The sequence below is a fragment of the Diadema setosum genome, chromosome 10 (genome assembly GCF_964275005.1).
Source record: "Diadema setosum chromosome 10, eeDiaSeto1, whole genome shotgun sequence".
In the NCBI taxonomy this organism is placed as follows: domain Eukaryota; kingdom Metazoa; phylum Echinodermata; class Echinoidea; order Diadematoida; family Diadematidae; genus Diadema; species Diadema setosum.
In genome coordinates this window covers 26,735,782-26,759,476 of record NC_092694.1, presented here as the reverse complement: position 1 = coordinate 26,759,476, position 23,695 = coordinate 26,735,782, and the positions used below count along the sequence as shown (strand labels likewise).

The 23,695-nt window shown below is 38.1% G+C and overlaps 1 protein-coding gene across 1 annotated transcript in view; it reads left to right on the top strand.

Annotated features, from left to right (window-relative positions):
- Positions 1–326: 326 nt before the first annotated feature.
- Positions 327–23,695, top strand: part of LOC140234303 (proto-oncogene tyrosine-protein kinase Yrk-like) — a 31,110-nt gene continuing 7,741 nt past the window's right edge. The window contains exons 1-8 of the mRNA XM_072314367.1: positions 327–344; positions 5,311–5,605; positions 9,790–9,889; positions 11,625–11,723; positions 16,871–16,974; positions 18,052–18,201; positions 20,246–20,401; positions 21,460–21,614. Of these exons, the coding sequence (XP_072170468.1) occupies positions 327–344; positions 5,311–5,605; positions 9,790–9,889; positions 11,625–11,723; positions 16,871–16,974; positions 18,052–18,201; positions 20,246–20,401; positions 21,460–21,614 (1,077 nt within the window). The remainder of the gene's footprint in view (positions 345–5,310; positions 5,606–9,789; positions 9,890–11,624; positions 11,724–16,870; positions 16,975–18,051; positions 18,202–20,245; positions 20,402–21,459; positions 21,615–23,695) is intronic.

Sequence of the window (23,695 nt, the reverse complement as noted above, 5' to 3'; positions counted from 1 at the left end):
GCGGCCCGTCGTGCGAAGTCCACGTATAAAAACCGCCAGCCGATCTGAAATCTGCGTTATTCCGCACTTCCTTCGCACAGCGACGCCGTCTATATGCACTATTTTTTGGTTCATTTTTGCAACCAGGTTTCCAATGCCTCGGAGTGAGGTGCTCCTATCTTTATTTCACCTCCTATTACTCGCCTAATTTGTCAGGGACCTAACACACACCTCTCACTCGAGTTCAAGACACCTGGGATTGTTTTCGGGCCAATATTATGCGAGAAAAAGCACGTGTGGAATATCGAGGAATACATTAATTCGTGAAATCTGTGGAAGGACCAATCATGTTTTCGTTCAGGAAGGTAAATCGAAGTCGGAGCTATCACGAGTTTTTAATACTTATGTGCCATGAGAGTGTTAACATTGTGCATGTTTGTGCTCTGAATATCATGTATTTTGTGCTATAATGTGTAATTGTTTATGTGTGACCCAGTGTGGCTGTCTGTGCGTGTGCGTGTGTGTGCGTGTGCGTGACCCGATGACATTTCATGATTAGAGCCACTTGATTTCTACTGGGAAGACAATTTGAAATTACTAAAGTCAACTTACATTACACTTTACGTATAAGCAAGCAAAATCATTGGAAATAGTATGTATAGTCTCTTATACAGATACGTTTCATATTTTAATTATTAATAAATTTGTACTAACTAATGGTATATTACCTATCGAAAGTGTAAACTGTGTAGAATGTTATAGAAGAAAGCAATATTTCAAGAGCATCCCGTTTCCTTTCCGTATGCCTTTCCTCAAAAAAATCATTTCAAAATATTAGCTTTGCACATAACACTCCAATAATTCACCTTGGTTCGGAAATCAATGTCGAAAGTAGTACACCATTATGTCTACAAATTGTGTTTTCGCAGAGTAATATGATCGAATATCGAAACGGAACGACTTCCCATGAATAGCAGACGAGCCCATTCGTTAACAGAATATCAATACAGATATCATAATAAACAGCGTACGACTGAGTAGATCATGTGGGATGTGTGTGTGGGTGTGGGTGTGTGCCATGCATGTGTATTGTATTTGATTTTCTTTTATCATTATAGTCTAGGGAAAACAACACACTGATTTGACGTGTCAAGTAATCATGTTGACAGAAAGGAGAAGTTGCCAAAGATGATGTAAAAATAAGCCTCAGTCTGTCTCAATCTGTCATTTTTAGAATTTGTATTATATTTCCCCATGTCCATTATCCCGCCTACTACATAAAGATAAATTCAATATAAGAATCATTAGAATATCGTCTTTCTAAAAGAGCATCATTCCCATCTGAACTGAGATGTCGTGTTATAAAGTCAGATGCCTCCTTTTGCTAGGGATGTTCATTCTTCTGCAGCAAAACCGCGATATATTTCCACACTCCCCGCCTTCTAATGTCTGCGGCGACATGGCCAAGTCTATTCATGATAGCGTCATAACAACGGCAGGCATCAGCTGAGTCTGGTGTGTGCAGACGAAGATTTTGCGGTGAGATTAAGAAAAAAAAAAGTTCAGAGAGAGAGAGAGAAAAAAAATGATTAAAGGGATCGTCAAGACTCTACCATTTCACACATGTATCATTCACGGATTCAACTATCAAAAATACTTTTTTGAAGGACTTCTTGGGCTATATAGAACGTATTTTGGTTGTCTGTTTCTGATGAAATAACGGTTTAGAGAGAATTTGTTATGCTGGGTTTTTGTTAATCCTCTCCGCGAAGTCCCTGGGACACTCCGAAATATCCTGTTTCCTTTGTGAGTTTCACATCCCAGGAAGATAGATGAATGTCTTAGGCACCTCATGACCATGATAAATTATGGTTATACGAAAAATAAGAGAGAGAAAAAAAAAACAACAACCCGACATCACCGTGCCGTGCATCTTTAGCAAGCAAGTCTCCATGTATATCATGTGTTTAAAAAAAAAAAAAAAACTTTGAGGTTTGTTGTTGTTGTTGTTTTTGCTTTTGAACGATTAAGTTCGCAAAATTTCCATTTAACATCACAAAGGGAAATCAAATGGAAATACAGAAAGTCATGTCGCCACATAATCGTAAAACATAGAAATATCTGTAGTGCATTCTTCCATCAGCTCTGCGGCAGCTAATGTGATATCCCCGTGCATGATGGACGATAAGGCATTGGCTATAGGAAATTTGGCCAAAACTTATCTACAGATTACTGCTGTCCCCTTTCACCGAGTTGCCCTTTACTACTCTGTATTTCAATCATGCTGAGGTAGAACATCGTATTTCAAGAGTACAATGTCGAATCACTCCTTTGACAGGAATTCCGTCATCTCAGCTTTTCACACAGTAAAATTTACTTTGATCATACTCACGGTGATTTGACGAGGAGTTCTGTTCTTGAGATCTGCGTCGTCATGGCCAAATTTCACCGACGAAATAGATGGGAATATTGTCGTAAAATGTCAAAGTCATGATGTCTCTCACCAGGGAACGATGGGCACAATGATTGCGTGATTAACAAATATGTAGATATAGATACATAGATAGATATGTAGGCTTATGTTTTTATATCATATAATATTATGATATAATTATTACATATACTAAGTATAGTTCAAGCATGTGTGTGCTTGTAACTGTGGTTGATATTATCATAATAATTATATTTCATTATAATCATCAACTTGCATGTGTGTCTCCGTATAATGATGCGCGACGGTGCTTTCATTTCATTTTCATTTTCAATTTGAAGAGTTTGTTTGCAAAAACCGATAAGTCCATATTTGCCAAATGGAGACATTTGCGATTAAAGGTCAAGAAAAATAAAGAGAATAATAAGAAATGTTTTGCTTCTTTTGACCATAACTTAAAAAATGTACCTTTACATGTAGTGACCAATTTATCATTTTAAAGGTATTATTTTGTACATTATGATAGAGACCCTACTTCAAAATCTTCAAAAATGGACTTATCGGTTTTTGCGAACAAACTCTTCATTTATTTCATTACGGTGGTAAAAGGAACTTGCTCAGCCAGTGGCTGTTATTCTGCAAGTCCATGCATACAGTGTAACAGAGAAGTGTACAAAATGCATTGTTGTTTGTTGGTTACGTTTATACCTACACGCGTTATTTCTGGAGGAAACAGAGCCATTATACCGTAGTCTAGAGCTCGTCTCTCAGAACGTTTAGGCATAAACATAATTAGCATAATTATAGAGAAAATTAAGTAAGTGACATCCTTTTCTGAAAACGACATGGCTCTTCAGTCAGTATTCTATGCTCTAGCTCTTTCTATCAATGGATAACGGCAATATGTATTGAAGTGCATTTAGGGAGGGTCAAAACAGATTCATGTCAGAATTGCACGTTGCTATAGAGACAGGAGGAGGGAGAGCGCTTTGCTTAGTAGTTAAAATTATCGTTGCACAGGCATGCTGTAAAAAAAAAAAATACCACAGATTTCAGTCCCACGTCAGTTGTTTCAGCCCTGTATGGGTTTTCAGATTGTGCTTGAGATACTCATTACTCACAGTCATTGTTTCAGACTATTTCCAAAACCCTATCTTGCGATACTCTTGGATGTAAGCCGAGAATTCACTCACGGTGTTTCGCGCCAAGCCATTCATGCTATCGTCTGCTGAAGTGTTTAGCGAATGTGTGCGAGGTATCCATTGCTGTGCGCGTTGGGTGCTCCGAGTTCTCCTCTTTATCATTCCGGGTTATTGGACATCAATGGTCTGAGAAGGAAAGTCATAAACTCGAACATTATTCTAGGTGGCGTATTTCTCTCATCAGTTTCGCATTTGTACAGGAATTATTAGGTATTATGTGACCTCAAGAACGATGAGAAATTATGGTCCTATAATGTCAATACATTATTTCATGTTTCTCTTTTTTGTCATTGTTCTGCTACAAAGTTTCAAACTTTTCGTGTTGAAGTTAACATTTCTATACAATAAAGTATTTGTTCGTAAACATGTGATTATAGAGACACATACATAGGGAATAAAGAGAAAGAAAGAGAGAGAGAAAAAAATAAATGGTGAGAAGTGTGCGTGTGCATTTCTGTGTACACACATGTCTATAATGTATGTGTGTGTTTAGGTGTGTGTGTATGCCTATTTATGGGTGTTCGTGTATACGATTACCAAGTGAAAAAGATCAACATTTGATTCAAAATAATATCCTTTCTTTTTACAGACGAAATATGAGTATGCGTTGTTTCTGGTTATGGAATTTTCCGCCTAATAAGTTGCTTGATTGCCTCCGGGGACATTCATCCCAGTACAAGTTCCCGATTTAAATCCTGTGATATGAGCTACACATTCCGAATGTCTATGATATATTCAGCGCAGTATCCCATAACCAACAATCACACACATAAATCAACTTTTGGGAGTAGAACATGCATTTAGCTACGTGTATTGTATGCGTGAATGTGTCCTTATACATTGTAATGAAATATTTTGTGAAGAAATTTATTGTCATGGGATGGCTCAAGCAATATCCTTGTGATAGCCTTTTGTCAATGCCCTCTCGCTGTATGGTGTCGCGCTCGGCTGGGCTCTCTTCGCTCACCCGTTACAGCGAGAAGGTCTTGACAAAAGACTAGCAATATCCCTACTTCGGTTTTCTCTTCTTCTTTTTTTTTTTGTGTGTGTGTGAAGATTTCTGTTGAAACTCGCAAGGCTTTGCCAGGGATTAAAATTGAGTTCAAGTCGGTGGGACGGGATGGGAGTTCCTTAACGATAAGGAAACACGTGACATCAGGGATCCACTTCGGCCCTTAACCGCGCATTGAAAGATTGGCTGTAGCACGAGGGCGGTTCTTATGTTTGTTTTTAGATGTCAAAATATTTTTCCTTCGGAATAATTAGTGGTGCCAGTGCGATGCTCTGATTAGACAAATTCTCGAATTACATTTGTTTGTTGATCACTATTACGAGACATGAGAACCGGTTATACGTAGTGTCAAGATCTTATAATCATAATATAATCATTACCAGTCTTCTATATGTTTTTATAATTTTCTTTGTTCTTCTTGTGAAATCTGGAAATACTTTTTTTTTTTCAATATTCTTAGCACTATTACTATTGATATAGAGCACGGCGACATTGCGTTCTTTGTATGCTCATTTCTTTAGCTTGATTAAAAACAAACTTAAGAGAATGAAAAAGATGCTATAGATGCTAGGGCAATTTCGTGTCATAAGTAAGAAGTTTTATCTTCGTACAAGAGTTTTCCAGTCTTGCAATCTCTCACTTGAAATCACTGTGTCTATTCATACCTGTATTTATTTTCACATCAGGTCAGTTCCCACTTTTCCCGAATCGTACACAAACACCATCACCCCAACATGGGCAATCGAGAATCGGGAGAGATGGGAGACGGAATAGATCACGCTGGTCAGTCAACGATCACCGTGAACTCGTCGTCGAAGGTCATGAAGGACAAACGGAAGAACAAGAAGGCCACACCCAAGAAGAAGGATCACATACAGGATGACCACGGTTTCCATGACAACGGGATGAGTGGCGGGGCGATGGGCTCCGCGGGTATCGATACGGGAGGAGGGATATCGCCGTCGATATCGTTTAAACATGGTGAGTTTGGATATGTGGGTATGAAGATGCGGGCAAAGAACTGTGTCGAAGTAAAGAATATGAGATTTTTTCCCCCACTTTTTGTCTGGATGACATTTCACGTCCGGGACCAAACTATTGTTGATATAAATCCTGCCAATGTAATTATCATCATGAAAAGAAAACAAAGACAAAAACAAACTTCTGTTTCGAGGAAACTAGTTGATTATACAATGTAATGCGCAGAACAGGTTTGACATGACGAAAGAAAATTCCTGTGCCTTTCTGCCCTCCTCACCCAAGACAAATGAACAGCAAGTTCCCGTGATTTTTGAGAGTAATTCATATCCTGTTATTGGCTTATGACATACATTCTCGCCATACAGTGTGTCAAAGAACTTGCTCTACATGTATACATAATTATATACTGATACATACATACAGACACAGACACAGACACAGACACAGACACAGACACAGACACAGACACAGAGAGAGAGAGAGAGAGAGAGAGAGAGAGAGAATACAATAGTACTGTTACTGCCCACTATGTTCCACAAAAAAAAAAAGCATTATTTCAAATACTCTTCTGGACAAGAGCGAATACATTCAACGTTCGACTCTAAGACTGAGATGTACGCGTGATGGTGGGTTAGTGCATGACTAAAAAAACAAAGCCTTAGAGAAGATCATTCGGGTTTGTGAAATACCTGGGAAATAGTGATTAATTCTCTGCGAGGGATTTTTTTTTTGTTTTTTTGCAAGCGATCGAGACAAAAAGCAGTGGAGCTTTCAACGTCACATGAGACGGAACAGTTCGTGATTCAGTTTACCGCAAAGTGCAGCATTCCCCGCAGGGGGAGTGTTCTTTTTGTTTTTACTCTAGCTGCATCACATTATCTTGTTTTAAAGGAATCGTTGCTCTCTTCAAAGTAGAGCAAGGGTGACTCGTCACCATAGTGCCATGATAAAGAAAAAGTTAAAGCCATCCACAAAATCTACAAAAATAACACAATTAATTTGGCTAAAAATGAAAATCTTATTGTTCTTTTTTTTTTTCGAAAACCGAAAATTTTATATCCGAACCACCTCCTGCGCAATTTTTAAAATTCGACGAGTTTCATGCACCGAGTTTACAATTTCCTTTCTTTGTTTTCATGTAATTTAAGATACTATGCGACTTTAAAACTGAACCTCAGTGTATACATGTTCTTGCCTAATTTCCATCAAAATTACGATATTTATATGAAAAAGATATACGTATCCAGTAGCATCTTTTTAGCGAACACTTTAGAAGGTGGGTTTTGTTGTAGTTTTAGACGACGTGATATTCTTAATCAAATTATCTGGCTACTCAATCAGACTTTTTTCTGTGTAGTAACATAATGCTATATATGAATCAAACCACGAGTAGCCTTTACAGATTGAATTGTCGTCTTTAATGCAATTAAACGAACTCATGCACTGCTCTGAGAATCAATGAATCAATCAATTTCAATGAAACAAACTTTTAACAAAAACAAATATTGGGTTTCGTGAAATTTCTACTATTGTCAGGTTCCTTATAAATCTTGGATTTCACTCACTCTTTAAATACATTACTAAGCTCTTGCCTGTTGGAAGATTGCACCCCTGAAACATTTTGATACGCATTATCTTTGAAGACCACCGAGAAAATCATCACAAGGAGTCCTTTACTCCGTGGATTTTATGATGTCACACAGTGGGATAAAAAGCAATTAATACACCCACAGACAGCCATACACACTCACACAACTTGACATAAGCAATTGAGAGAACGATTAATCTCAAAGACTTGGAAGCAGCAGTGATGTCTTGTCAGAAATTCGAGTGATCAAAATTAATGTTTAGTGTTCCTTATTATACTGGACCTCAACTGTATAGATTCTTCTGTTATTTTTGTCGCGATTCTGCGCGGTGTCAAGTTGTGATGGTGTATACACCCTGTACCCATAAAATGTATTCAAGCTTTGCTTTCCTGGATTCTGCCAACATGTATTATTTCACGTACTCTAAATATGACGTGTGTTCATTCTAGTCGAAAACTTTTTGCCAAGTTCTTACAAAACGTATAATGCTCCATAGAAGGGCGTGTGTTGACTGGAATTGGCGCAATGCATCCCAGCAATGGCGTAATATTAGAAGCGGGGGAGATGTGGATTTTACGATTTGCAGTTCATCACGGTTTTAATCGTTTCGGGATATTTTCGGAAGCCCCGCTTTTGGAGTGCCTTCACGGGCTAACGCGTAGTGGACAACAAACGTAGGAAGTAGGGTATTATTAACAGAGGACTTGTCTCGATTAAATAGCTTAGAGGCTTGTCGTCAGGCTAATCACATACTTAGTAGGGTCACCGGTGCTGTGCTATGGAGCCGTTTAGATACCATACAGCTTGGGAGATAACGAGGGGATTCTCTGGCTACCAAAATGAATTTCCAAATGCTACAAATCACAGCAAAACAGAAAAAAAAGCAACAAAATGATGATTTCAAGGATAAAAAAGAAAGAAAAAAAAAGCTGATACACCTTTTCGTGAATTACATCATCAAGTAGAGTTCTTGTTTGTACAGGATAAACTACATACATTTTTATTCGAACAGTGTCGGAAGTTAGTTATACTGTGAAAGTACTGTCGTAGAATTAGTGATATTTTATTTGATAACACAACATCGCTAGCAGTATTTAGAAACATACGGGCCTAATGGACAAACATTCTTCTTTTTCCCTTTTTAAATGAAATGGCAAGATTATTGTTCAACCACAGAAGAGAATATATCGCATTTAATAACCAGCATTGACCAGCGAGAAGATAACACCTTAAAATTGTAACGTTGAATAAACTATTAAAATGCAGTTCCCTTTTGTCATGATAATTACACATAAAGCCAGCTTGGTTTCGAAAACTTATATCAGAACTCGCATTTCGCATCTGAACGATTTCGTTCGTCACATTTTTATGAATTAACAAGAAGACAAAATCCTGGCTTGATTTTATGAATGCAGGCCACAACATAATAGCATTGTCTACAATACGTATAAGAGTGGCTGAAATTCACAAGTGGACTGTTCACCATGTTCACAAAACAAAGAATGTCCGTTGAAACATTTTTCATTATAATATTTTGCGAAGGATCTGTACCATGTTACCTCACAATGTACTATTGCAACAAATGTAGAATAGTAAATAAAAAGAAAACAAAACAACTCATTGGAACTTAAATCAAGGTTTAAATTGACTTGTGAATCCAAGCTTAAGTTGAACATTGGCAATTAGTCATTATCATTTTAGGCCAACGTTTTGCAAATATATTTTAGTAATATTTGCAATTTAATATTGTCGAATGTCGATTGAAGATGATTGTTCCTTTTCCATACAAGCATTATATCTTACAAATGTACTCTCGACCATGTGAAGACCATAATGATGGTAAGGAATGTGGTCTAACTCTTTTTTTTTTTGTTGCAAGCATATCGTACTGAGCCACCATCTGCTAAAATCATCAGCCAGCAGTTACCTATTCAGGTACTTGAGATATTAGTCGTGTTAGTATAACATAAACAAGAAAACACACCGAAACTCTAACATTACAACCCTTGTTTAACTGTCCTTACTTCTTACCTCATATTGGGATATTTTAGATTTCATTCAGGAATTTATCGCTCATTTTTTTCGGTTTGATATGATCACAATGCTATTCAGACGTCCAAAAACACGTAAAGCTTTAACCTTTTTTCTTGCTCTGTTAACGTAATGTGATGTGGTGGAATACACTTGAAGAACAGCTTAGTGAGATGATGCGTGAAAATGCGAGTAAACTTTGGAATGATTCGTGCATCGATCATTTTATAAAAGCGGTGATTAAACCACTTGTGTGGCAAATTTTAACCCTGTTTTTGTCACAATGTGACCTATATCACTTGAGCCATGCATCAATTGCAAACGTTTGCCAGAAGAAAATAATGTTAGCGCATACGACTGTGAAATAATTGACACATGGACGTGCAAATATTTTGATTGGGGTCATTCTTTTTTTTTTTGTGGGGAATTTTACTAACGCATGACTCCACAACGCCAAAGAATGTGGACGCTTTGTAAGTTACTAAAATAAATTTTTTTGTAATAATTATTGTTATCTCTTACTGTAAATCTGAGCATGCGTATTTTGCTTATCACACCACACAGCTGCCGGGGAGCGTTACAAGGCGCTTTACGATTACGAAGCCAGAACAACAGACGATCTGACTTTCAGAAAGGGGGAGATTCTCATCATCACAAACAAAAGGTAATTCATGGTTGTGAAGATAGATCATTGTTCACTCTTGTAATTCTTCTGGATCATCTTCTTTATCGTCGCCACACGCAGTATCATTTTCCTCTGTTTAACTCACCCGAGCCAAATGTTCAAATGAGATATTACGATCATTATCGTCCGTGGTAAGTGTAGTTTCAAGTTTGTTCATGGTGGACCCAGAGGTGCACCACCCCTCCCCAAAGAGCCCTGAGAGTGGAGCGGGGGTCCAATTTGTGGCCCAATTTTCACACTTTGAGCTTCTTCTTGAAAACCCCATGACTGAATTTCAACAAACTTAGCAGCTACTAGTAGTAGCCCTAGGGTGTGGAATCTTTGTTGTTGTCGTTGTTGTTGTTGTTGTTCAAATGGGCGCCAATTCCTCCCCTCCTGGCGCCCCAAAATATTATCTAGCACCAGAAGTGATAGAGCTAAGTTAGTGATATGATTAAGTACATCGGTGACTATAGCTTCAAGTTTGCTCATGGTGGATCCGGGGTGCCCCCTCAGGACCCGCGGGGGGGGGGGGGGGGGGCAAATTGAGGCTCTATTTCACATTTTCAGCTTCTTCTTGAAAACTTCATGACTAATATTCACCAGATTTAAAGGGATGTATACAGTATTGGTGGAGATGAGAATTGGGCTTTTAACTTTTTGCGAGATACCAAGAAAACACTTACCATTTTAAGAGGAATTCAAAGTTTATTTGATGAAAATCGGTTTTGGAATGATTGAAACATCCAAAAACAAAGTAAAGCAAAGCGATCGTAATAAAGTGTGGGTCCCACACTTTATTAGAATCGCTCTTTTTTGGATATCTCAGCCATTTCAAAACCAATTTTCATCAAATAAACGTTGAATTCCTCATAGAATTACATGCTCTTTCATATTTCATAAGAGGTTTCTCATTATCTCACCAAAAAATGTTAGAAACCTGAAATTAGGTCTCAACCAAAACTGTACGGTCCCTTTAACAGGCGGGTAAAACATCACTTGAGTAGAGTGATAGGATCTTAATTAGTTCAAAAGAGGATAACGCCCCAGTTGGGGCCGCCAGGGTCCCATAACCCCCAAATTCAAGGAATCTTTCAAAACAATCTCCTATACAACCAAAAATACTCTCGAGTAAATGTAATGCACATTGGTAAGTGTACTTTCAAGTTTATTGAAGATCCAGGGCTGGCCCCTTGGGGCCGGAACCAAAATAAAAATGGGGGCCATTTTCCACTTTCTGATCTTGTAGACAGTGCATTGTCAAATCTTCTAAAAGCTTGGAAGGTGTCACTGCCAGTGCGATATAGAATATACAACATTGTCAAGTGAACAACTTGCCCTCATGGAAGTTCCTCAGAGCTCCCCAAGAGTTGTGTTCCTCTATAACTGGGTAAGTTTGCAAGAATGTGTGGAAGGTGAACATGGATTGCTGAGGTGAGCGCGAGACCCTGGGTCCATCAAGTTGTAATATTTTCTAAAAACAAACCTTGTCATCGAATCATCGTCAGTATTTTTGCTTTTTTTCTGTTCTTTGGTGTGGCAACAAACATATAATTCTTTTAATCTAACTTCTCTTATTATTACCATAATTATCTTCCTCTTTATGGTTTGTATAATAACCGTATTTTGTCATATCATTTCCATTGTCATGATTATATTTTTTTTTTTTACCTTACCTTGACCTCTGACTTACTTTTTTCTTGTTTTCTTTTATTTTCCCTGTGATCATGCGCAGTGATCCGAACTGGTGGCTGGCATCCTCGGTCGTGTCGAAGAGGGAAGGATACGTGCCCCGGAACTACATCGAGCCAGCCGACCTCCTGCAGTCAGAAGAGTAAGAACAGACTAAAAACAAAATACAAAGTCAGAAATATACAAATATTTATGTCGATTGTAACAATAGTAGTTTTAGAGGTAGTTATAGTTATGATAGTATTCACATATACTTTGCCTTGAGAGTTTCTGGTTGTTAAACCATGGACAGAGGTGAATCCAAAATAGTAGGCCTAAAATAATATGCTGTTCACTCTCTGAGGGGGCAACCCCGAAGTGAATGTACTATTGGGGGCACCGAAGCCCATAGTTTTATTAACAAGAAACTTGAAATTAGGTAGAGTATGTTTGTTTTGTAATGGATAAAAACTTAAACGAAAGAAAGGGGGAAAATGAGGCGAGAAATCGTGTGGTAGATGCGATATTGTGAAGGGATCCTAATGGTGACCGTGCCTGGCAGGGTGCTATGTCACGATTTCTTTGTAATAATATGGCAATTTACAAGATTGACATTACAAGGCAGCGCGCGATGTCAGAATTTCTTTGGGAAGTCACTATTGTTTTGCGCCATCATTTTCATAACTAGTGTACTATTTGGAAAATGTCGTCATAAATTAGAACATAAATTACAACGTGCCAACATTCTGAAATAGTTGAAAATACATATAAATCACGTGAAGCTCTTTCAACCAATCAATAGAGAGAGAGTTTTGGATCCAAAATATAATAGCAATTATGAAGTTACTACTTCTACCACTGCTTCTACTTCTACTCCTCCTCCTACTACTATCACTATTACTACTACTACTACTACTACTGCCACTACTACTACTACTTCTACTTCTACTACTACTACTACTACTACTACTACTACTACTTCTACTACTACTACTACCACTACTACTACTACTACTACTACTACTACTACTACTACCACTACTACTACTACTACTACTACTACTACACTACTACTACTACTACTACTACTACTACTACTACTACCACTACTACTACTACTACTACTACTACTACTTCTACTCCTACTACTACTACTACTACTACTACTTCTACTACTGCTACTACTACAACTACTACACTACTACTATTACTACCTCTACTCCTAGTACAGGTACTACTTCTATATGAGTTATGATATTACTGCCACTAACATTAACTTTTTATGTGCGTTGAGTGCCGATTGAGATAAAAACCCAATAGCACTGTGCACGCAGTCTATTATAGTCCTTGGCACCGAGCGAGTTAAGTGTCATACCTATCCAGGTAGCCTCATGATGAGGGTTCTGTTTTCCTAAGACTCTCTCTGATGATTATAGCATACTAGAGCGTTACCACGGATCACTTTCGCATCCGGGTCAAAAGGGACATAGTGAGTTAGAGGAGCCCCAACAATAGAGTCTAGAGCATTATCGACTATGCCACAGTGCTCTTACCATGCTTGACCAGCGACCCATAATTTATGTGGTTCAGAAGATAACAAATCAATCGACTTTATTAACAGACAGCATGAAGTTTTTGTTTCCTTTTTTGATAGTACATACTGTATCTAGTCATATCATGAAAAAATTTTATCTAACGTTTCAAGAGCCGTTGGTAGTCATTATTTCTAATGATTGACAATACTATCATCATGTTGTCTACAGAGAATTTGATAGAGGCATTGTAGGGCTCCAAAAAGAGCCATACACGTCATGCCTTGGGCTTCGATGTCCTGTGGACGTGCAGACACGAGCATAACAACACTCATGCAAATCTCACATGGATTGGATTTAGTTATAAGTTTAATCGACAAGTTGAGTGGGGAAATAGCTCGTGCAAAGTATATCACGTACATAGGCCGAGTCTAAGAAGTAAATCTCGTTATCAAATGAGTCGCTTTAACCGTGTGATAGCTTGCATTCGAATTGTCTGTAGTTCTGCTGCTGTCTAGGTGGGTGATTGCAACGTTTGAACTAGTGAACTCTCGATGCATTGGTAGGCAAGCATGAGAGTGAGGTTATGATAAAAGCAAGTAACGCAGTGTAGTGTAATCCTTCTAAAATCCGCCTTAACGGATGTGAGTCATGAACGGTTGATCCCGTGCAGCGAATGGGAAAGTGGTTGGTTATTCTTTTTTTTGTCCGTTCCGTTCTCTGCCAGCAGGAATATCAACTTGCGTTTCACGCAGGTGTCTTTCTCCTGAGCGTGACAGAACTACGCAGAAAATGATGGCATTCAATGCCACAAAATGGGAGTAGTCAAGGAGTTTTTCTAACAGTGTCTAATGTGTTCTTGCGTACGCACTCGTACACTAAACATTTGCAACACGCAGACGTGAGCATTCCCGTCACATCTTAACAGACAGACAAAAAATGACCGAAAAGAAAATTTTGTGGTGAAAATTGGTTCCTTTATAGACTCGGAGAGCCTTGTTTGAATAAACTGCTGATTTAGATGAATTGCTTTGCTCTTGTAGTAAATACACAAAATAAAGGAAGATATGTATCTGCGATTAAACACCTCTGGGATGCAAAATTATGCAAGGACTATTCCAAAAGAAATCAATAAACAAATTGGTTCTGTAGACGGATGACAATGATAACATTTACATTACGTGTTCGATGCTGCAGCACTGCAGCTGTTACCACAACACCAAACATTCATCGTGATTCCATCAGAATAAGTACGAATAACGTTAATAAAGTGTTCTAAACCTGAAAGAAAAAAACAACAACAACAACGAATGGAGCATACAGTGAACAATTTCATTGACCACAAAATTGCGTCATGCTTATATCATGCTTGTAAAGAAAATAATACAATTCATTTTTTATTCATCACTTCAAGTATGAATCTGGCGACCCGCAGATGGTTAGGAGCTGATAACGAACGCTTGCGATATCAAAGGAAAGTAGCACTTTAATCAAATATTTTCGTTCGTACATTTTCGTAAATCGTTCTCTCTGCTCAGCAGTCACCATGTGGGGAATGAGATAGCAGGTGGCTTAGCCGGTGATGAGAGCATGGAGCTTTAACGGGATGCGTCGCCGAGTGATAATGGTTTCAGGGATGCGCGTGTATCTTAACCCATGGCTTGCCAGAACCGGGTGTGTCTATCGTATGAAATCTGTTGGGGGGGGGGGGGGGGGGGGAGGGTGTTTCACGGAGCTCCGGAGGCAACAGGTTAAGCTCTTGGATGGAGAGGGTGTGTCTCGGCAGGCATCGAAGGATTTCGAAGAATCATCCCTGGTGACACTTTAAGAGCTAAGACCGATCGCAATCATCAGCCATCCATGTCCTGTCGTTGTTAGCTCCCATCCTCCTTCTTTGAACACTTTGACCTTGAAGAATTGAGAAAAGTCTTCATGAAGGAGAAGATACGTTACGTGTGTGTAGAAAGAATGCATTCATTTTACACGTTATTTTAGGATGTTTTTCTTTATTAAAGATATAAGTTTTGAACTGAGCTGACAATGTAAAGAGCCTTATTCTGTTTTAGATAGAAAGTTTGGTTTATTTCCGTAAAAAGTTTGACAGATTACGACCTTTTCAAATTTGACTGGTATATCAGAAAATAGACAGGTTATCCTCTGTGCGAGAATGCTGATAATTTCGTTTGTTACTTGCCGAATATCTTGTATGATATTTATTTTAAAAACACGTCTAGAGGAAAACCTGACCTAATTCTGGTTTGATTTATGAACTAGGCAAAAAGTTGTTTACGTAAGATCGTGAAGACAGGCTCCTCGCTCCCGAACTCTGCACCACAACTTCAAACACATAGTGTATGTCAAGGACTAGAGATTACAAAGCAACAAGAGTGATATTGCGAACACAGATGATTATAATTTCTCGAAACTATACAGCAAAGAGAAAGAACAGTTGAGTGATTGTACTTTTACATAAATTACATTTTGAACGAAATAAAGCAAACGAACGCGAAAGTTTTATTTACTCTGTTGTCGTAGAAATATTACTATTTTGATAATCCATGATTATACCTTGGGTTACATAACATGAATATTGAATTGCGACATGATATTCTTTTTTAAAAGATAAAACTTGAAATATATTGCTTCAGAAGAACATATAAAAACACCTATATTCCACTTTGTTTAAAGCTGCACTCCTTTGGTTGCTAGTCATTCTTTACTAACAACTATCTCTAACCTTCTGTGCGACATTTAAAGTTACAATTAAGCTCAATTTCAAAGAGTCAGGCGCCAATCTTCGTGAGACGTCTGACTCTAAGACACTAATTTAGTGGACTAATAAGTGGCAAGCGCGTGCTACAGGTGCGAATATCAAACTTGACACATGTGGGACTAAGGATATCTATCTCGGACAGAGATCGAGGTCAGATATAGGGCTCTTGTTTGAGGTAACTGTGTGCCAGCATGAAACTACAACTGTAGCTCAATGTTTGTACCACTAGCCACTGTGGTGGCTGGAGGACAGCTCGCGATGTAATCTTATAACTGAGAAGTGATTGTTGCACGTCTTTCGGACCTTCCTGTAGGAAGGGTTAGCAAAAGGCTTTGCCTTAATAATGTGAACAATCTATCACTCTATATTCGGGAACAGAGTCTGGATGCATCAACTAGTGAATCTCCTATGGTAGCTTACGATATTTTTAGAATAGTTTGCAGGGATGCCGACGTGGTTATTAGCAACTACATACCTTGATGTCCACATGGAACAAAAAAAAAAAAAAAAAATGACTTTTGATGACTATGGAATAGGGGCATATGTTGAATATGATGGCAAAACGGGGTGTTTCTTAATCACACGTCAAGACATTTTGCCGACAAGACTAGCCGCGGTGTTCAGTTGACAAAATATGAGCCTTCTTATTTATATCATTTGTGTAATTATTTGTTTATTATTGCAATGTATATTCCGTTCATTTACTTATTCATCTATTTTGTTTTTGAGTAATCGCTATCAAGGAGGTGATACCTAACAACAACATGCATGACGTAATAGCATTGATATCTACATATTACATAAAAATCAAAACGAACGGCACAAATGCGTAATTTACAGGACTACGCAGCCAGCAGACGTGTGTAGTCTAAAGACTCAACCTTTTAGTAAGGAGTCCACAGATGTTGGTACATATTCCATGTTTGAGTAAAGGTTGAATCAGACAAGTAGTTTTTCTAAAACAGCAATATTGATGATTAACTCACTTTTCCATTTATTCTCCAGTTGGTTTTTCGAGAAGATGACGCGGAAGGACGCAGAGAAGCAACTCCAGCTGACGAGCAATTCCAGGGGGACTTTCCTCGTCCGAGGCAGTGAGACCAGTCCAGGTAAAATACTCATGTTTCATCCTAAGCGCTAAAAGTGCCATCAAGTGTTTCCAATTTGCCCAGAATCATAGAGAGCATTCTTTTCTGTCATCATTTTCTATAGATATCCACTTATAAATGCAGAAACAAATCCGCATTATTCACAAATTAGGATATTTTTGTTTTCCTCTCGAAGTCCTGCACTTTTTATGTAACTCACCCCATCGGTATACGCAAGAACAACTTGTCGAAAAGTGTTATGTTTCATAAGTTCATTAAGGTGCAATTCAAACTTATATTCACATCAACTATCTTGAATAGAGTAAAGTCAGACGAACAGAATGGTAGAAAATGTGTCAAAATCGATCTTTAAATAAGAGCGGTTTTTTTTTTTTTAACTTTGGCGTGTTTTCACGGATTAGTACGTGGTATTGGAAGCAACTACGCATGTGAAAATGTCATTTCATTACTGTCTCATTCTGTTCTGAAATGAAATTAAGTGATTTTTTTTTTTCAAAGCGTGTAATTTAGCAAACGGCATCATTTTTTTTCTTAATGTAATATGTCGTGTTTGGTATGATGAAACGAATAATACAACTAATTCCTATTATTTTCATGTCAAGGAAAGGAAATTTTGTGAAGATATTTGTACACGTCAACGAAAGACTTTTGAGAGGGTGATGATCACAATTAGCCTAATTCGAAGTTATTTAACCTCTTCTCTAGCAGCAATGAATGCATTATGATATTTGTTTTAGCTATGACACGTGTATATAGTCTGCTGCTGGTAGATTGGTCCATTTTATTACGTCAGTAAAAACTTCGCGGAATTTTTCCGAATTCATCCGAAGTGCTTTCATTGCCGCAAACATGAATTTTCTTTTTGCACTTGTTGTATTCCCCGTTGTGGTCACCAACTTGTGGAATGAGCAAAAGTCTTACATTTTGTCATCTCCAAGATTCTAGCATAAACACAGCATATTGTTTGTGCTAAGTTGTTTGTTTGTTTGTGTTTTTCAATTGAATTTCCACTGTAAATGAAAAACAGACGCTTGATCATTGTCCTCTGATAACATGGATATTGTCTTGCTTTACCAGGCGCTTATTCGCTCTCAGTGCTTGACCATGACGACACACGAGGATACAACGTTAAGCACTACCGAATCAGAACCCTGGACAACGGAGGCTACTACATCAGCACGCGAATCACATTCAAGACTCTCAGAGATCTGGTCGAACATTACATGTGTAAGTCATATATTGCCGCACTTTAGTTTCATTATTTCATTTTTGCCAGATGATGGATATCGTTACAAGTTGAAAAGTATTAAGAAACAGAAGAAAGTTTGTAGTTTATGTTTGTGAATGCCTAGTAACAATAACTGTTGAGAACGGTTGAGAAATAAACACGATTATTGCTACTTTATTATATCATAATATCCATTTCTTTTTAACTTGAAACAGCTAATAGTTGAAGTTCCCAGTGACTCTAAGCGTTTATGCATTCATTCAGTTTGCATGATGCGATTCATGCGTTGGAGAGAAAAGAGAGAGAGAAAAAAACAGAACGCAATTATTGAAAGAAAGAGAAAATTTGTGAGGTTTTTGTGTTAATTTGTAGCCAGGAAATTAGAAAAGGTGTTCGCAGTTACCCTCGGTCTTTCTTTTCCTCTTATTTTCCTTTCAATGTACGCGCCAAGGTATTTTGCAATGATGACTAGCCCATATTCATTTATTTCATTTTTATGACATCCTTTTCCGTTCAGTAACGACTTGATGAATACATTGTACTTGTATCATATCCATTCAACCTTCCAGAGTTATACATTCGACCTTCAATTGTTTCTCTCTTTAATATAGGTATTCTAGAGGGATGGATTAATAACATAATGTGTGCCTGTTCATTCTGGCAGTCATTGTACTTGGTGTAAACTCAAAGAAAATCTACTTTTGGAATAGCGTAATTTGGTCGTTAGACAATCCATAGAATAAATGAGAAAAAATATGTAATCTAACGTCAAAGTGCAATCACACAAGGTTTGCCGTAGTGACTTATTTTGGCGCCGTGAAATCATTTTTTATTACCATTATAAGTATTATTATTGTTACTGATACTCATCAGAAAGCTTCTTGTAGAACAAGTGGCTGTCAAGTGAGTATTAAATGAAGGAAGCTGAACGAATACGATGCATAACGAATATGGTATTTCCGTAACTGTATTGATAAATCTGACATTGTTATATACCCTGTATTCTCTTACTTATATTCTCCCAGCTTTTATCGGAAAAATCCAGCTTTTATCGGAAAAATGTGCTCTCTTTGATTTTCAGGACCAGACCCGTTTTGATAGTGTAATTCGTTGTCTTATCTGACAAACTAATTACCATTAGATACATTAGGTATACACATGGGAATTCAGTGTATCGATTGATAATAGACATTAGAATAATATAGGCCTACATTGCAATATGAGACTTTGTGGAGGACATAAAAATCATGTGGAAGTTGCGTGTTGTTTCACGGCGAGGTCACTGTTTACAAACGCAGCTAGACTCGGCACTCGCGTCATGTAAGGGCATGGCCTTCCATTTGGAATCACCCGGATGTTTGAGAGGTGAAGTACTTCCGGTACAGATATGATGCATCACCAACCGAGTTCTTTGTGTATTTCCATAAGGACAGAGAGAGAAGTTTTATAAACGGTATAGGAATGGCACGCAGTTTCAGATTAGACAGGACAGAGTGTAAATAAAGTCAATGGCAGGCATTTCGCCTAGTTAGCTGGTTAGAATGGTGAACAGAAAGAGATGAAGGGAGAGATAGAACAGACATTGATATGATAGAGAGTGAAAGATAGGCATGGATAGATAGATAGACAGAGAGACACGAATAGGAAATGAGTCACTGGTCTGTCCTGGTGAAGTGTGTGTCAGATAAGCAGAACTAATTTTGCAGTACCACCGTGGAGCCCCTATTATCACTAATGATTTTTTACATTCACTATTTGCATCATGCAGGCTATGAATGAATAGATTGTGGGAAAATCACATTTATCAGATATTTGCAAAATAGGACATGACTTCCACATTATCTAAAAAAAAAAAAGAGTAAAACTTAAGTGAGTATGCTTAACTTGCGTAAAAAAAAAAGTAGTCATGAGATCTCATAGTGTTTAAGTATGTAGGCCTGCATGTATATCTCCTCAATGTACATGTCGCGGGTACTTACTGACTTACCCCCCCCCCCCCCGTCTCTCCCTCTCTCTTAATTCACATAATGTACTTCTGCGCAGCACAAGCCGATGGACTGGTGTGTAGACTCATGACAGCCTGCCCAAGGCAGAAGCCTGACATGTTTGAGATCAGCAAGGACGTGTGGGAGATTCCGCGACGATCGATAAAGCTGGTCAGAAGACTAGGCAACGGCCAGTTTGGAGAGGTGTGGGAAGGTGCGTGTTGACGTGCGAGCTTACTAAAATATTTAAAAAATGTAAATTAACCCGCTTTACGATAACATTCTTCATAATAGCGACAATGTACACTCGAAGTACTTTTTGGGAGTACCAGAAGAAACGAGCGCTCGCTTCAACAATAGAGGACGTCCTCATACCATTTTTCATTAATTTTGTTTGAATGATCGGAGATGGTGCTGATTAAAATGTTAGAAGAGATAAGAAACAACAACAAGAAAGCACAAATAGGAATTGTTCTAGGTCGAAATGTTGTATGTTGTGTCGTTTGGTAATTCTTTTGGCCACAGATTTTCGGAAGTGTAACAAATGTAACTTGACGAAAAAAAAGTTGTGGACGCCCCTAAATCTATTTGTATTAAACTTATCAGAACCGTGATATAAGAAGCTGCAACATGTGTAGACAAATAAGTGAAGAGTTTGTTTGCAAAAACCGATAAGTCCATATTTGCCAAGTGGAGATATTTGCGATTAAAGGTCAAGAAAAATAAAGAGAATAATAAGAGAATTTGTGCTTCTTTTTACCATAACTTCAAAAATGTACCTTTATATGTAGTAAACAATATATCATTTAAAAGGTATTATTTTGTACTTTATTACAGAGACCGTACTTCAAAATCTTCAAAAATGGACTTATCGGTTTTTGCGAACAAACCCTTCAAGTACTAAAAATAATATAATTTTTTTGTGAATAAGAATTTGATCGTAAAATGTTCTAGACGTCATTTTAAAACATTTTAAAGTAAAATCCAATAGCTGATAGAGCAATATAGAATCTTTTTGGTGATACCTTACTTACGATATAAACAGGAATAGACTTTATGTTATGATTTAAAATATCCCATATTTTCGTACAATTTTTCTCAACTTAGCAAGAATGTAGTTACTCCTGTTGTGATCAAACCCTATCATCTGTTACGCCGACCAAAAACTGGTGAAATGACAAACTCTTCTCATTTGGCTGGGGTGTTTTGTGCCATCCTTACTGACATTGCTATCTGTAAGAAGAGTTCTCTACCTCTTATTCACGTATGCAGGACTGTGGAACGACACGGTGATGGTTGCAGTGAAGACGCTGAAAGAGGGCGCTATGGACCCAACGGCCTTCCTCCAGGAGGCGAACATCATGAAGAAACTCAGGCATCCGAAGCTCGTCGCGCTTCTTGCCATCTGCTCCGAGGGAGTAAGTGGAGTTTGATTTAACTTTCTACAAAAACAACAACAACAACGGTATTATCAGTAGCAAAAAGGGAAACAACAACAACATCATCATCTAAAAATGTAACATCTGAAAAGACTGATCCTTTTTAGATGTTTTATTTCAATCAACCCACGGACAATAGATTGTTATTAAACGCAGGAGAGATTTCCAAGTGGTGTAATAAAACAACAACAACAACAACAACAACTCTTTCATATTATATTCACGCAAATTTTCAAAAGAGCTAGAAGCGTGTTATTACTTCATTGGAATTAATTACACATGTAGATTTAATCTTAAAACAGACTACTGCGAAATTACAATTTGATGAAAATTTCCACTTTTAGAGTCAAAAACATTTTCACCATTTCGGCACAGTAAAGTACCGAGTGTGTTGAGCACGTTGATCAACCAAGAGGCCGGCCAAGAGGCCCCCCTTTTTTATGCAGCCGAAACAATGATGTAATGTCTGCTATTTTATATTAATCAAGGCGAGATCTTTGTTAATAGCTGAAAGATATTTCAATCACAGAAGACGATCATTAAGTTACAGCTTACTAAATGCATTGTGTCTGAGAAAGCCTTGGGATTACATTTTGAAGTCGGATCACTATTGTTCAGAAAACTTGCAATATTGCGACGTTGACTGCACTTCAGCGTATCAGATTTAAGACGAACGAATCCTTAAAAGCCTGGACCCCATTTTTTCTCACACCTTACATGCATTGGAATTGGCTCGACACCAATTGAGCGGTCTATACATAGTAGTTTAGTAATACCGATCGAATGTGGACTAGCAAGCCTAAAAATAGCGTGCAAGCAAATGAGCCCCATGTGTTGATGTGTGCAAACGCTCAAGTGAACGGGAAGAATGGCTTAGTCACCGCAGCAAGGGCAAGCAGGAAACCAGCGGGCCAAACCGAGCAAGGGTATTCATCTGTCTGATTTAAACACATGTGAAATACACTGTCGTGGCCTTTCCTAGGCAGAGGACCTGTGAAGAAGAACAACCGGGAATGATGTGGAGGGGGGGGGGGGGGGTAAGGAAAGGAGTCGAGATCTTGGAGTAAGGGAGACGGGTGAGGGAGGAGGGAGGTGCATATCTAGATGGAATTGGGGAGATGCGGCTGCGGAGAGGGAGGAGGGCAGGTGATGCTAAAGATGAGATTAGCATAATGCCTAGTGACGATGACTAAAACTAAAACTAAATCATTTAAACAGGGTAGCCTACTCACTTTTGGAACTTCCCTATCTTCTGCCAACTTAAAGGGATGGTACAGTGTTGGTGGAGATGAGAATTGGGCTTTTATAAGTTTTTGCAAGATACCAACACTTATCATATAGTACAGAGCATACCATTTTAAGAGGAATTCTAAGTTTATTTGATGAAAATCGGGTTTGGAATGACTGAAACATCCAAAAACAAAGTAAACCAAAGCGATCGTAATAAAGTGTGGGTCCCACACTTTATTAGAATCCCTCTTTTTTGGATATCTCAGCCATTTCAAAACCAATTTTCATCAAATAAACGTTGAATTCCTCGTAGAATTACATGATTTTTCATATTTCATAAGAGGTTTCTCATTATCTTACACACACAAAAAAAATGTTAGAAACCTGAAATTAGGTCTCAACCAAAACTATTCGATCCCTTTAAGGCCCTTCTAAAAAAAAATTCCCTCCGCGGCAACGAAGTCGCCGCCTTTGCCGCAGGCTCCTGCTTGTCCGTCCAGCTCAACCTGCTACTGCTTTTGTCGTTAGAGGGCGTTAATATTCTGTAAAGCAATAAGGGAGTTCACGGTTGCGATTTGCGCATGTGCAAAATAAAGGTCAAATGAGAATGTTTGTGTATTTGTCATTGACTTTCAAACCAAAAGAATCATCAGGGAAATGAGGATTTGGAATGTTAAGTTGTGCGTTTCACCTTGTTAGAACGCACAGGTGAAAGTATTATTCATCAATAATGTTTAACAAAAGCTGCACACGCATTTCATTGACATTGATTACAAAGGTGGCATGCTTCAAAAAAAAAAATGCTCTGTCACAGGTCCTTTCCATGTTATTTGAAAGTC